Source organism: Folsomia candida, unplaced genomic scaffold, assembly GCF_002217175.1.
Source record: "Folsomia candida strain VU population unplaced genomic scaffold, ASM221717v1 Fcan01_Sc004, whole genome shotgun sequence".
NCBI classification, from domain to species: Eukaryota; Metazoa; Arthropoda; class Collembola; order Entomobryomorpha; family Isotomidae; genus Folsomia; species Folsomia candida.
The window spans coordinates 1239558-1255528 of record NW_019091196.1 but is presented as its reverse complement, the minus strand read 5'-3'; the positions used below and the strand labels follow the sequence as shown (position 1 = coordinate 1255528).

The 15971-nt window shown below is 33.3% G+C and overlaps 2 protein-coding genes and 1 long non-coding RNA gene across 4 annotated transcripts; 1 reads left to right on the top strand and 2 right to left on the bottom strand.

The window, feature by feature from the left end:
• Window positions 1-2388: 2388 nt before the first annotated feature.
• On the bottom strand, window positions 2389-3684 carry LOC110848569. The gene is made up of 3 exons (XR_002547754.2): window positions 3509-3684; window positions 3278-3374; window positions 2389-3190 (listed from the first exon to the last, which is right to left on the bottom strand). It is a non-coding gene; the product is annotated as an uncharacterized LOC110848569 (long non-coding RNA).
• A 104-nt stretch (window positions 3685-3788) lies between these two features.
• Window positions 3789-5835, top strand: LOC110849286. Its single transcript, XM_022096685.2, has 6 exons — window positions 3789-3929; window positions 4358-4441; window positions 4528-4673; window positions 5183-5295; window positions 5364-5480; window positions 5568-5835. The coding sequence occupies exons 3-6, from the start codon at window positions 4539-4541 to the stop codon at window positions 5644-5646; spliced, it is 444 nt and encodes a 147-aa protein (XP_021952377.1). The 5' UTR covers window positions 3789-3929; window positions 4358-4441; window positions 4528-4538; the 3' UTR covers window positions 5647-5835.
• A 481-nt stretch (window positions 5836-6316) lies between these two features.
• On the bottom strand, window positions 6317-14357 carry LOC110848686 (beta-1,4-galactosyltransferase galt-1). Of its 2 annotated transcripts, none has more exons than XM_022095955.2 (5): window positions 13777-14357; window positions 10156-10308; window positions 8778-9108; window positions 7829-8220; window positions 6317-6616 (listed from the first exon to the last, which is right to left on the bottom strand). In XM_022095955.2, the coding sequence occupies exons 1-5, from the start codon at window positions 14187-14189 to the stop codon at window positions 6349-6351; spliced, it is 1557 nt and encodes a 518-aa protein (XP_021951647.1). In that variant the 5' UTR covers window positions 14190-14357; the 3' UTR covers window positions 6317-6348. The 2 variants fall into 2 exon arrangements, with proteins under 2 accessions (XP_021951647.1, XP_035707046.1); XM_035851153.1 differs by having other exon boundaries at window positions 10156-10198; window positions 13777-13998.
• Between the last annotated feature and the right edge of the window lie 1614 nt (window positions 14358-15971).

The following is a 15971-nucleotide window of genomic DNA, read 5'->3' as shown; positions in this document are numbered from 1 at the left end:
AAGACGATGAGATCGTGAAAATCAGTTAAAAACTTTTTTTGTGAAACTTAGAAGCTAAATATTTCTATCGACAACTAATTATTTTAAAATTAGTTGAAAGAGATTAATTTGCGTCATGGTGAGCTAAGAAAGCTAAAAAAATAAAAATCATGCTATCAAATTCTTCCCCTCAATTGTAACAATTTCGAAAATTTTTCTCCCAACAATTTAAAAAGTCACGAAAAATTACAAGTATTACAAAGTGATCGTACAAAATGGTTAAATATTTTTTGGTTGGACTTACAAGTCAAAGACGTTTATTTACAAAAAATGTTTTTCCGAATGACTTAAAATAGATACAAATGACGTTTGGCCGAGATATTTGCATCCAAAGAGGAGAAAACATGCCTTAAAATCGACATATTTATACTTTCCAAATTTACAGTGCATATCTCCTCCTCGGATGGAAATACCTCTGCCAAACGTGCCCATTGGGAGGTCGTGTCCTTCGCAAATTTCATCCTAATTAAATCTGTGATCGATTGACACTATTTCCTTTACATTCATGGCGTTTACTCCTCTTCGGATGCAAATATTTTTGAATTTTTTAATTAAAAAATTCAAATGAAAACCACAAATAAATTGTTCACGGTCAAAATTAATTGTGTAACTTCTACGTCAAAGCAAAAACTTTTTGTAAATAGTTAAGACTTTACTTTTGTAGATATGTGCCACATATCTACGAAAGTGCTCCGATCGGGAAATACCGATCCCATAAGAATACATTGCTACCGTACCGTACCGTTCCGATCGGGACCAATGTATTCTTATGGCATCGGTATTTCCCGATCGGAGCGCATAATGTGGCTAACGTCATACCATATGTACTCTCCATCAACGCAGCATACCTGTTCAAAAAAACTTTTTTCATTCAAAGTTCCGTCATCTCGATTTCTGGGTGAAGATTTTCATTCACATTTAGTCATTTTCATTCAAATTCATTTCACTTCACTTCATCTGACTTCATTTTTTACTGCGCCCCATGTATTAAGCATAGGGTGAAAAATGAAAAGAGTGAAAAATCCTTTCATTCACAGTCACTCATCTGAAATTACTGAATATTTCACTCATTTTCATTCAAATCACAGGAAATTCATTTTCATTCACTATCATTCTCTATCATAATCACTCAAATGAATGAAAGTGAACAGGTATGCAATGCAGGATTGAATTTTTACAGAAATTAAGAATTTTGAGAAACTACGGCATTGTCGGTCCTAAATTCCCTTAAATTTTTCTGACGAGGGACTTTGAGCCTGACAGTGCCGTAGTTTCTCAGAATTCTCAATTTCTGTAAAAGTTCAACCCTGCGTGGATTTAGAGTAGTTAAAATTTTTGAAATTTAAAATTTTCGAAATAAAAAAAATCCGGAGTTTTTACGAAAACTGTTTTATGAAGCTAGAAATTGTAAAATTTCAACTTTCACTCGGGTAACTTGGTAGGTCATGAAAAATTACAAATATAATGAAGAGATAGTGAAGAACGGTCAAAATTTTTTTGTCAGGCTTACAAGTCAAATATTTTAATTTTTCAAATTTTATTTCGCTAATGGCTTAAAATAGATTCGGCTAGAATTAGAGTTTAATAGTTTAATTAAATAAAGTTTAATATGAAACTGGTGGAAAGTTATGAAATCTAATAATTTAAACCTACAGTGCAGCTTTGCTTAGCCCGAGCCAGGGTGGGTACAACTAGAATTTGTTTACCAATCTTTACGCCAAAATTCAGCTTAATTGAGTGATTTTGCAAAATCAGTATGGGTCACCCCACCGGGTTCCTCTGGGTCAAAATTTTCAAAATTGTACATCATAAACTCCCATTATAAGCTGCTATCGACTTCCATACCAAATTTCAGCTTAATTGGACGATTTTGAAAAATCAGTTTGAGTGACCCCATAGGGTCCCTCCAGATAAAAATTTTCGCAAATTCACTTCATATCTTTTCATTAGAAGCCATTAGTTACATATTTACCAAATTTCAGCTTTCTACAACAATTTTGAAAATTTGATGCATAATAACCCCACCACCCATATGGCCCCCACCGGCCAACCACTTGACCGATTCGGCTCATCTTCGAACTTGATTTGTCTTTTGGGTAGATATAGATGTGGTAAAAATTTCAAGTCGATCGGTTGAGTTTGAAGAGAGTTATCGCGAAGACAGACGGACGGACGGACAGACAGACAGACATAACGGGTACATAAGCCCTGGCTCGGGCTAAAAAATCAGTCCACCAAATTTCTTCCCCACAATAGTATTACAATTTTACCAAATTTATCAACTTTATCCCAACTTTTTTAGGAGGTCACGACAAATATAACGAAGGGATAGCCAAAATCAGTCAAATATTTTTTTTTTACAAATTTATCAAACTTATTATTATTGTTAAACTTACAAGTCAAATATGTTTATTTATAAAAATTTATTCCCTAAATGATTTGAAATAGATTTGCTGTAGCTTTCACACAAAGTTTATAAAGTTAAAAATCATTCTACCACTTTCTTCCCCTCAGTTGTTAAAATATTGCAAATTTGCGTGATTACAGTCAATATTGATGAACAATCGAATCCATGATTCATCCATCGAATCCATCGAATCCTTGAAATGATCGAATTCGGATTTTGTCAGATTCTCATTGTTTCCTTTATGAATTTCATCTCAGCTTTTGTTCCTCTTCTTTTCCCCATTGTTTTTTCTGCGCCAACTTTCTCTCACTTTCTCCGTCGCATCTTCTCCCCAAATTTTCCCTTATGTATATCGGCCCAACTATCTTTTTGATTTGCATGATGCATGGCTGAACACTGACTGATTAAATAAAATTATTTTCATCCCAACAATTTTTAGTCCTGAAAAATTAAGTGTATAGAAATTATGAATATTCATGAAAAAATGATTGTTTTAAGAATTATAATTAATGATTTGAATTAGAATTAATTATTTTAATTCGGTAATAAAATTAACCCTTGTTTGTATGGTTTGTTTACACGCTGATTTTGGAAAATACTCCGTTATAATGGTTAACCTTAATATTGATAACATCTTATCCATACTTCATTATATTTACTCTAATGAAAGACTAACAATAAGTGTACGTCTACTAGGAAGAAAGTTATGCCTAAGAAGAACTGCTTTAAGTGCTCTTGTTTTTCCTGTGAATTTGAAATTTGAAATTATTTTCAAATCAAATTTCACTAAATTTCAAATCATTTACAGTCAAAGCTGTGAACAAGGCTTACGGTTTTTTAGGGGGTTGAAACGTTGGCAGGTTAGTATTCGGTGGTACAGAAGAACTTCCTCCCCCCTGCGGTTTGTAATTTGCTGTGACAGCAACAGCTATACGAAGAATGTTAGTTATCATAAATATATTGATAAGTACTGATAATTAATATACCCGATGAGCAACATCCCAATGGATAAGGTATTAACAGAAATTTACTATATCTAATAAAGCCCGTAAACCGTATTACCGGTAGAATTTCCATTGCATTCTGATGAGGATTTACTTTCAGCACTTCCCATTATGAAAAAGATTTTTTTTGTTTTTAAAAATTCTTCGAATTATTATTTATAATATGCTCAGATGAAAATATAGTTGTGGAATATGATTAGAAACCAAAAAATGTTATCCTTTGCTATTAAGTGTCATGGGCTTATCATGGACAGTTTTATAGTAATGAGTTTGATAAGATAAGCAATATCGCTCGTTCTAATGTCAAACAGGAAGTGACAATTGACAGATATATCAATAAATGATCTCATCCTCATGTGAGCCAGAATAAATATTGTAGAAAACTCTGATAATAATATGCGTTGTCATTTATTCAAAACCCTTCGGGCAGTTCGTGTTTCTTTTTAAATAATCTGTTCATTTTCATAATAATGGTTAAGGTATTGTTTAATTATATATTTTATCTGACATACATAACAAACAAACTCAAAATGAAATCTTTTTTCAAGCTATACCGGGATTTTCTAGCGAGTTATATCAAAAAATCAAGCCAAAAATTAGGAATCACATGACACTTATATTTCCGTTGAATGGCCCTTTTGAAGAAAAATATTGGGGGCAAAGTTCACAAGGTCCGTCCTGGTTTTCGCCCGTGGGGGAGAAAACGAAAGAAAATCTATGCAAAAATTAAACTTTGCCGTCAATATTTTTATTAAAGTTGTCACTCACATGGTTCCTAATTTTTAGCTTAATTTTTTAATATAACTCTTAATTTTTTAATATATGTAACAGAAAATCCCTGTGTAGCTTTTAAAAAAGGTCCCACTATTAGTTAACTGTAAAAGCTTATAAATGACATTGTTTGCAGATTGACATTCTAGTTCAAGACGGAAAGCTGACCAGTATCATAACGATTATAAGAACCTCCCATTCTATTATAAGATAGGAACAAGTGAGTTATCTTATCAGTGCAAATAGCAAAATTATTTCAATTCCATCAATAATCAACCGTCACGTGAAACCTTCATATTTTTGTAGCTATCGCACAAATGATCGACCCAGGTTATATGGATTCAATGCCAAATATTCTGTACCATGCAGGGATTCGCATCGTAAATGATGCTGATATCGTGTATGAATATACTGAAGGTGGCATTGAAGCAAAAACAATGGGACAGGAAATTGTAATGATTTTTGAATAAACCGTTCGAAACAAAATGTAGCAAAGGGGTGAAGCGACACGGTCACGCGGTCATAGCATGTCAAAACCATGTTGATTTTTTAAATCCCCGCCCAAATCTGCGTGTAAAACGATTTAGACAAAAAATTCGACTTTAGCGTCGTCGCACGTCGAATTAAACGGCGATTTCTGAAATCCCCGCCAAAAACTACGTGTAATACGGCCGAAACAATCAAATTCGACACGTTTGACCTTTGGCGTCATGACCTTATAACTTGCAATGTCCATCTTCGAACTTATCAGTACTTCAAAAATTCGAAACACGTTGGCGAAAACCGCATGTCGAAATTCGAATCCGTTCTAAAGTTATCGTGGATACAGACAGACGGACGGACAGACAAGACATCTCCATAAAGGGATTTCATTTCGCTTCACCCCTTAAAAATTTGTTGAACATTTTAGAGAGAATCAAAGAGTAAATAAAACTTGTAATTTATTCTACTGCATTTGTAGATTGATAAAGGCTACCATTTGCTGGAAAATTACTCTTACACCGTTTCACAAGAAATTGTTAACAATTATATTGAATGGATGACTTCGCCCAATGTCCAAGCGAAATATTCCAGGTAGTCTGGATGGCATGAGTACTGATATTCTTTTGAAATTGGGTTAATATGACTTAATTTTATCCCAGAGAAACTTATGACAAAGCTTTAAACAACTGTATTCATTTCCTGAAAGACTCATGCCCAATACTTCGCATGCAATTTCCCGATTGTCTTCAGGAATTTCTGGATTGGTTAGGAAAACAGTAAGTGATAATATATGTATGCAAAATTGAATGAATAATTTATTTGTAATAATAGAAATATAAATTTGGACATTTTTTAAAATTTAGTCCGAAGCTGGTAAGATTTACGGGAGTCCGGAGTGGAGGATCGGTTTCGTCCTCATCGTCCGCTGCAGAAGCTAAATAATTAATAAAATTAGCAAATAATTAGCAAATAATTTTGGTGAGTACCAATACAAAATTTGACCTTTAAACAACAGTTGATTGATTTTTTTTTCACGATATCCTCATAACTTTTCGTAATTTTTAATGATCTAATAAATCATTCGTATTAAACTTGGCATTTAAATAAGAATTTAAATTTCTGTAAAATTTATATAATTTCCGTAAAGCATACATTTATTTGATCAAAGGTACACAAAAATAATTTTTTATGACATATTTTTTTAGTATTTCATGCACTTAAATAAATACTGAAATTCATAATAGTACCAAAAGTAAATTTTTTTCTGGGAAATTTTAATTGTGCCCTAATTATCCTTAAATTTGCAATATTCCTGAACATATTGCATCCTGCTATTAACCAAAGGAAGTAATTCATCCGTATGAAAGTTTCCACTGAGGATGAGTAAAACATTAGATAACTTTAATAACCAATCTTTAACAAGTTGTTTTGGAACAAATTTTTGGAAATAAAAATATTTGACTTGTAACTCCAACAAAAATTATCACGTCATCCTCGTAAACTTCGTAATTTTAATGATCTAATAAATTTTTAGTGTTTACAAATTTAGAGTTTTTTGCGACAATTGCCTTTATTTTATTCAAAAATACATATTTACACATAAGTAAAAAGCTTATCTTATTTTTTTAAATTTAACAATTTGTCCTAATTGTTCTTAAACTTGCAATATTTCTGAACATATTGCATCCTGCTATTAACCAAGGGAAGTAATTTATCCGCATAAAATTGCCCACTTTGATCAACTCCGTCCGGATTCTGACACTTGTCATTATTGGCTCCATTTCCTTTGTAATGATGCAAATACGCGAGGTCAGGTTTGACTTGAAACTCGACATATTTCTCATCCACAGAATTTGCCAAGTTGTGAATTCCTGGCTCAATCACGAGGTTCGGCGTGGTTATAAATTTCATCCTGAAATGTAAATAAATTAGCAAACTTTTTGACAAGTTTTTCAGAAAAAGATATCATAAAACGCTTGAAAATATTCATGGTTTACATGAACAAATTTTCAAGCTAAATAAAATCTTATGTTTTTCTAGAAAATGTTTAGCAAAATTTCATAATGCGAGCATACCTGTTCAGTATCATTCATGTGACTGAGTATGATAGTGAATGATAGTGAATGAAAATGAATTTCGTGTGATTTGAATGAAAATGAGTGAAAGATTCAGTCATTTCAGACGAATGAATGTGAATGAAGAGATTTTCACTGCTTTCATTTTTCACCATATGCTTAATACATGGGGCGAAGTAAGAAATGAAGTGAGATGAAGTGAAATGAAATGAGTTTGAAATAAAATGACTGAATGTTAATGAAAATCTTCCGTGAGAAATTAGGATGACTGAACTTTGAATGAAAAAAGCTTTTTTGAACAGGAATGAATGCGAGATTTTCATGCTGTGTGAATTACCAATGTCAGTAAAGAACGCCGATTGTAAATATTGCGAAATGAAAATGATTTACATAGGACGAACAGATTCTCATTATAAAAGTCACAAAAAAGATTAAAATAAAAATTTTCACATAATTTGTATTTTGAAACATATTTATGCTTTGGACTTTTTGTGGAGCAATTTCTCTGAGCAAAAAAATTTCGTTTAACATTGTTCAAATACATATTTCAAAAGTATATGTCTTTTTGAAAAACAATTGTAACTGATTTGCATATTTTTCAAATAATAGCTCAGAAATATTTATATTTCTAAAAACCTAGAAATATGCGCGGTAATATGTAAAAAAAAATTGAAATTTTTGAGATCTATGTGAGTTATAGGGAACACACCCATGTTTGACTACCGGTTTTTGACAAAAAGTTTGACTATCGGTCGTCATCAAGTTAAAAAGTTGAAAATAAATATATGTCCGCCGTCTGGTCATAAATACTAAAAATTTTACGCACTAAAAATGACTACCAAAAAATTCCCAAATTTTTCCTTACTTGTAAAATCCTAAGAATTTGAACGAGTAGAAATGCCCAGCTTGAAACTCCCAAAACATTTCCACAATATTTCTAACTTATGAAAGCTTTTAAAAATTTGAAAAAATAAAAATGTCTACCACAAAATTTCCCAAAAATTCTCAAAATTTTCTCTACCTTATGAAAAAACCCTAATTTCACTTACTGCCCATAATCGACCGCCTTTGGCCTCGTAATTCTTCGATAAATGATTAAATCTTGTACCGACATAATCCCCTCATTTTCATTTTTTTCTCCTTTTTCAGTTCCGTTATCACAGTCGAGATCGAAAATTCCGTTGGCAAATCCAAACTGGACGGCGTCCTTGCCCTCGGGCAACCCTAGCTTTGCCTGGGCACTAATTTCGATGTAAAGTTCCCCATAATTTTGCACCCGATCCGGAAAACTTGGAACGATATACTCGTCCAAATCGATCATTAAGAGATGCTCGATTTTTCCCCGGGATCGAAAAACGCATTCGCTCGCTTGGCCGTACTGGTCATTGTTGTGGAGCAGGTCGTCATCCTGGATGGGGGACGACCAGGGCAAGACTTCGACCTGGAAGGGAAAATGTTTGAAACAAAGGGCGTGAAATAATTTGAATTGAAAAGTTACGAAGAAACTTGATAATGCGTTATTTATTTACAGGGATTGATACGTAATTTAGTAGAAATTTTTACCAACCGGTAAAAACGTCCTTTGCACTGCAAAGGAACAAATGCAAGAAATGCGAGGTGCAAGAAACTGCATTTACATTTCTTGCAGGTCAAAATAGCTGCAAGAAACTTTATACGGAAATAAATTGGTTCAAACCTTTTTGTCAGCAATTTTGTAGGGCTGGACACCGTTTTTGCAATTACAAATGGTTTATGTGGTTAAATACGTTTAGATGCATTAGGTGAAAAATAGTGCAATGAATGCCATGAATGCAATGAAAAATGCAATGAATTTATTTTCAGAAAAATTAGTTTTCAAGAAATATTACGTATATTTGATTTTTCAAAAAATTTGATTACCGCATAATTATTACCGAGAAGCACAATTTTTGAGGAAATTTATATGGTGGGCTACCCCATTTTCGTTAAATACTGTCTTTTTCAACAAAAAAATTGTACCTGGATTCCATTATCCGAATTTTTGTACTCTTCTAAAACGCACGAAACACTCGGTCCAATCGAAATATTGTAAAATGTGAAGTGCGTCGCCCCCATCAAAATGTTGTATTCCATCCACTGCACAAAACGTGGGGTGTCATCGTATGAAAAAATTGGTTGGACGCAAACACCAAATTGATGTTTGATACGGTTAAGATTTTGATATATTCGCAACGTGGGCGGTTCTTGGTCGTCTTCTTGTTGAGAACTTTCACCGGGTGAAAGCGTCACGTATTTTGGCTCTGGTAGGGAAGATATGGTCAAGTAGAGGGAACAAATTATGAAGGCGGCACTAAAATTGGAAATTAAGAATTTGACTAATTTTAATTTTTAATATAAATATATTTTAATTTGCCAGATTTTCAGTTTTTCTAAACTGTTGGGATAAAAGTTGAAGACTTGTTAAGAATTTCATAAATAATTTTCGTAAATTTGAATTTGGTTTATTCGAAAAACTACATACATGCGTAGAAATTTAAAAAAATACAAACTTATTTGTTATCTGCTGTTATGTTTTATGCAATTAAATGTCCAAAACAAGAATTGAGGAACTGAGGAAATGCAACACACGGTGCAAAAAAATCTATTTTAAGATTATAGTAATAAATTTTGGCAAATACAAATTTTTGACTTGTAAGTTTCACAAAAAAAAATATTTGACTGATTTTGACCATCTCTTCGTTACACTTGTAATTTTTTATACCTTCTTAAATTAATTAATTAAATTTTATACCTTCTTAAAGAAATTGGAAGTAGTTAGTGGAATTCTTCTTCAGATAACTTGAATTCCCGAGCGACATAAAACCTAGTTTATTTTCTTACAAAATAAATTTTGGGAAATGTACATTTTTGACTTGTAAGTCTGACACAAAAGGTTTTTGACTGAGGTTCACCATCGCTTCGTTATAATCATAATTTTTCGTGTTTCGTGATGTTTCTTAAATTATTGGGATGAAAGTTAAAAAGCTTGATTTGCAGGTTTCGATTTTGATAAAACAATTTTCATGAAAACCGTTATATATTGTATTTTTTAATAAAACGCTAACCACGATTTCGACCTTCGAGAAACGAAAGAGTACAAAAATTCGTACACGCATTTCATAGCTTGAAACATTAATTTGAAACTGCTAGTAAATTAACTCAAAACATGTAACAAATAATTTTTAATTGAGTGTTTCGACGCATCAAAATATGTAAATATGTGCAGTTTTGGCCTAAATAAGACTATCTGATAATCATTAAACATGTTAAATACTGAAAATTTGCATGTCATAAAACCCAGGGGCATATGCAAATACATGCTAATTTTCGAAGTGGTCATGCTTAGAAATTCGCTCACCTGTATTCCGTATCGATATACGTCTTTCCGGTCTCAACGTGACCTGGAACAATGGCGTAAGTATTTTCATCCTCGTCTTTTAGATAGCATTCAAATTTATGCGTGGAATACGACGGTGCAATTGCTATAATTCTGAGAATGCTGCGATTATTCCTGTATACAAAGATGTAAAATTGGTGAAATATTATAAACAAAATTTAACAGTAACACTTTCTACCGATATTTTTTGCAAATATTTTTCATCAACTAAAAATGGAGGTCTCGCAGCGTATGCTCTCCGATTTTGAGCAATTTAGTGTTAAGCGATCAAAATTTAATTAGGTTAGGATGAAATTAGCGAAAGACACGCCTCCCAATGGGCACGTTTGGCCGAGATATTTGCATCAGAAGAGGAGAAAAGGCTTACCAAACTTGACAAATATTACCCTTTCCAAATTTATTGTGACTTTTTAATCGAAAATTTAATTAGTTTGGCATTGCAAAATAGAATATGTGCCAATGCTCTTTTATTTGGGGGAGATATTTGCATCTGAAGACGAAATACCACCCAGTAAATTTGGAAAGAGTCAAATTTGTCGATTTCTCCTCTTCGGATGCAAATATCTGTCAAAAATGCCCATTGGGAGATGGTGTCTTTCGCAAATTTCACCCTAATTAAATTTTTGATCGATTGAGACTAATTTGCTCGAAATCGGACAGCATACGCTGGGAGACATCCATTGTTTTGTTAGTTACATTCACAGCGTTACAAAAATGTGGGGACATTGCAGCATAAATGCTGTCGAATTCACTTTATTTTATTGTCATGTGCTGTTCCCAATCCTATTTTTGACTAAAAATTTTTGACAAATTAAAAAAATCGGACTATTCCGATGAAGACTCATTGACTCAATGGTATCTAATTGTCCTCACCGTTGCAAAAATTCGACTAAAAATATTCTGACGTGGAAACCCCGCAAATTTTCAAAAATGTTCACGTCACTTTTGAAACTTTCTTCGTATGTACATACTGCGTACACTTTTAAAAATCCAGTATTAAAATAGTACCAAACGTTATTCTTATCGTATATGACTCTACCAAAGTGGTATTGATTAATAATATGGCAAATGTAGGAATAGCTCGATATTAAAATTTTTACTAAATCGGTAGCAAATTGGATAATTTTAATACCAAGCGGTAGCAAGTTTAATACCGAGAAATCAATACCTGTCTGACTATATCAGATTTATAACAATGTACGAATTCGTGTACAGAGGTGTTTCAGGTTGTTAAAAACTTCACGAGTTTACAAAACAATACATATATTGCAGAAAATCCACCTAATCCCAAATCGTCGGGTCATGATAATAAAAGTTTTATAAATCTGGTGACGTTATTAGAGAGTTGGAGATTCCTTGTACTCTGACTGTAGACTGTACTGTGGACTCTAGATGATGACGTCATCAGCTTTTTGTACTAATTCTACAGTCTACAGTAGACAAATTGAAACACGGGCTCAATTTGTACTACTGTGGAAAAATCAAGGGTTGGCAACTAGGATATCTCTAGAACGCCTCAATGTAATCAGACGCCGTTTTCGCCATTTTGCTTCTAATTTTTGACCCTAGGTCGAGTTCGAAGATGGGCTCCCTGTGGTCAAGGTCAAGGTCACCCTGGCGTGAAGTAAACGCAAAATTGTACCTTAATTTTCATATGCGGTATCATTTTAAAGGAAATTTCACCAAGAATTTATAGTCGTCAATACTTTTGACCTACGACCAACCAATGACCGAAAGGACGAGGTCAAAGGTCGCAATTTAAGTGTCGACTGTTTTAGACGTGTATTAAGGCGAGAATTTAAGAAATCTGCATAGCTTTAACGTATGAAGACCCCGTGACCATGTTCACGAGGTCAAAGGTCAAAAATGTTAATATTTTATTTCAACCGTTGCAGACGTAGTTCACTTTGAAGCGAGGAGTTCAGAAATTACTATCATTTCGGCTTATATCAGCCTGGTGACCGTTTTAATCGAGGTCAAGGGTAAAAAATTTCGACTTTTTGGTTTGATCGTTTTAAACGCACATGTTGGAGGGATTCTCATTTTGTATATCATGAGTTGATTTGTCTCAATTTTTGACTCATCTATTTCGCGGAGTTTTACAATACAATTTTTTCAGAGTACAAAATAATGAAATTCTCCAGGTCTTTTGATTTTTGTACTAATTTTTGTATTGTACTGTAGTCACAGTACAGTACAAGTAAAAGTACAAAAAATCTCCAACTCTCTATTGTCTCGCATGGAAAATATGTTTGGCATGTTTTTGCACATACTTTACAAAATTTGTATCTAGAAAGAAACCACAAGTTTGAAAAATATTTAAGTACGTAGAATTTTATTTTGACGGTAAATGCAATTTTTAATTAGTCATATCCTTCACGACTATTTATATATGCCAATTAACTTAATTGAGGCAATTCACGCAGTTCTTGGAAAATTTGTAAAATCCGTAAACTTGCACAATTTTTAGTAAAAAAATTACTTTAAAGTAAACAATTGCTGTAAACGTTCAACAGATTGAATTCCTAGATTTGCCACTCTTGAATTACCAGACTTGTATAATTTGTTGAATTTTGTCTTGAATTTTTGAATTTATTTGTCTATTGAAAAAAATGAAAATGAAAATTAAAAACCTTCTCCAAGCAACTTTGCGGGGCCTTTTAAGATAGCATAAATGTCATCTTGGTAGTTAATGGCAACACATTTGGGTGGAAAAGACCCCCACTGGCCAACTACTTGGCCGATCATGCCCATCTCCGAACTCATCCTTACTTTTGACCCGAAGGTGAAGTGTGCAAAATTTCAAGTCGATAGCTTGTGTTTAAAGAGAGTTATCGTGCGCACAGACGGACGCACAGACGGACGGACAGACAGACATCGTGGTAAATCTATAAGGCCATCTTAAAAGGCCTAAAACATATTTTAATGTCAAAATTAATTGTGTAGTTTTTACGTCAAAGTAAAAAATTGTTGTAAATATTTAGAAGTAAAACTTGATAGATATCCAGTCACAAGTTCAAATTTTGGATGTACATAGTTATTAGTTTCGAGTTTATTTTTCGACTCAAATTTTATAATACGAATGAAAACCAAAGAAAAAATTGTTTACCGTAAAACTAAATTTAGCAGAATCTGACTAACTTAACACTACATTGCACTCGGGTTTTGAATTTACATTTTTGTCTCAACTTTCCCTTCTTGAATGCCGATTTTGAAATCTGTTCACCACCGTGCGTTCTTTTAAATGAAGATTTTAATGATAATTGATAATTATTAGGTTTGCAAAGTTCGGAGATTATCATTTTTATTTTATTTTCTTCTGTGACAGAATAGAAATATAATAAATTTAAAAAAGTTCAAATGAAATATTTTCTGATGTCAGACAAAATCGAAATTCTAACCTCCAAACTATCCAAACCTAAAAATTCTCGATTTTTTGACGTACCAAAATCTACATTTTGTAAAAATGCAGGGAGATAGACACGTTTCAAAATCTCAATTTAAATTCATGCAAAAAGGGAAAGTTGACACACAAATTCGCATTCAAAACCCGTATCCAATGCCACCTTAAGTATAACTAACCCGTCTTTATCGATGTATGCTGAATATACGAAATACTGGTCACCACTCCCACCACCAGGCACCAATTTCCAGTCGTCCACATTTTGATTACTGCTGAGATTCCTACTATTTCCAAAATATTTCACCGGGCCGCCCCACCCAAACGAGTGCCTGACTTGATTTCGGACAAGTTGCCACCGTCTCCGAGTCCCGTTTAGGATTCGATAATCCTTCGAAAACACGACGAGCACGACGAAATAGGCGAGCACGAAGGAGAAACAAATTATCAGGGTTAATCGCACGTTAATTTTACACGAGAGAAAGTAACACCACTTATTCGCTTTCACTTTGAGGTTTTGTAAAGATGAACCACTTTCACTTTCACTTTGAAACTGCTCAATTACTGGAAGTTGGTGATACGCAATTTTAGGCATTTTAGAAAAATGTGGAGAAATACGAAGTAGAAAGTTTGTATAATTATAAAGTTAGTTTTATGGATTATTTAAAAAATAGTAAACATTATTACTAATCACTAAAACTAATCACTAAAATTTTTAATGAGTATTACAAATTATTAAACGTTTCCTAAAATGAATATTAAAAATTATTAAAAATAACTAAAAATTTGTCGAAATGATTATTAAAAATCACTAAAAATTCGTTAAAATGAATATTCAAAATTATTAAAAATCACTAAAAATCGTTAAAATGAATATTAAAAATTATCAAAAATAACCAAAAATTTGTTAAAATGAATATTAAAAATTATCAAAAATAACTAACAACTAGGTAGGTATTAAAAACTCTTAAGATCTATTAATGACTATTCTATTGAGTATTAAAATTATTAAAAAATGAAATACGAGTATTAAACTTGCATATTTTCATAACCAAAAATGTAACGAAGATATTAATGTATTTATCTAAAGAAAATTGCAAATTTAAAGAAATTTTGATATACCAGTTTTGTGACACACCTGGTGAAAGTATGTATGTATAAAAAGGACGCAGAAAAAATGGTTAGTGTTGACTCAGATAAGGCAAAGAATAGTTATCAGTAATTCGATAACGGGTCAAGCTATCCGTCACATTTTGCTATACGAACTCTTGCGTACGTACTTATGTACTTACTGGGCCCACTGTAACTGTAAGTGGCTGTTTTCTTCGAAACCGACAGAGATAATGAAAATCTGATGATTGCATTGGATTCCCCGTGCGATTTTGCATAAGTACCATAAATCAGTTTTTTACTATTTGCAATGCAAATTCGCATGGAAAATGTTGAATGGAAGCGGGCGGCGAAAATTTTTCATTACAAAAATGGGGAGAGAAATGGCGAATTTTAAAAGTGTGGCAGGAATCGAACGAGCCGTATAATTTAGCCCAACAGACTATAAAGACGTTCATGGGGACGGGGTGGACTAACAACAGTCGAAGAAAAAATTTTTGAAATCCTACAAGGACCACACCCATCATGAAGGCGCTGAAGGATGGAATCCGAAGAAATTCACGAAATTCCAACGGAAACCAACCTCACAGCTGCCAGTGTAGAAGCAGATTATTCAATGAGTGCTTAAATTGAACCTTAGACTTAGGACTTTGAAATGTGGTACTTGCCACATGCCGACCATCCCCCAAAGGGAAACCAGATTAAAGAAACCCAGGAGTGACTTCAAGCGGTACGCTCAGAAAAAGTGACGAAGATTCTATTTACAGATGAGGAGATTTTCACATAGGAAAAATATTTTAACAAGCGAGTTGGCCTTATCTACGCCAAATCTGTCAGAGACATTCCCCAATATAGACAGAAGGTCAGAAAGCCACATTATCCAAGCTTTGTGATGATTTTGGCAGGTGGGACCTAATTGGGGCAATTTCTCTACATTTTGTTGAAAATGGGGGGAAGGTGGGGGGATCAAATTTCTTAAAATACGTTTTCGAGTCCGCGGTACATCCCCTAAGTGAGATCCAATTCATTGAAGTCGACTGGACCTTGCAGTAGGACTAGGAATCAGCTTATAGTGCAAAAAATGACCCAAGCGTGGGTAAAAAACAAAATTCCGAACTTTTCCTCCTCTCGGAAATGGTAATTCTACTTTCTGGATTTGAATCTCCGGATTATGAAAAATGGTCAAAGTTAGGGGCAAATGTGTGTTCTAAGCCTCGTAGAAGTGTAGAGATCGGAAAAAAATTTTTGACCACGGAATGGAACACTT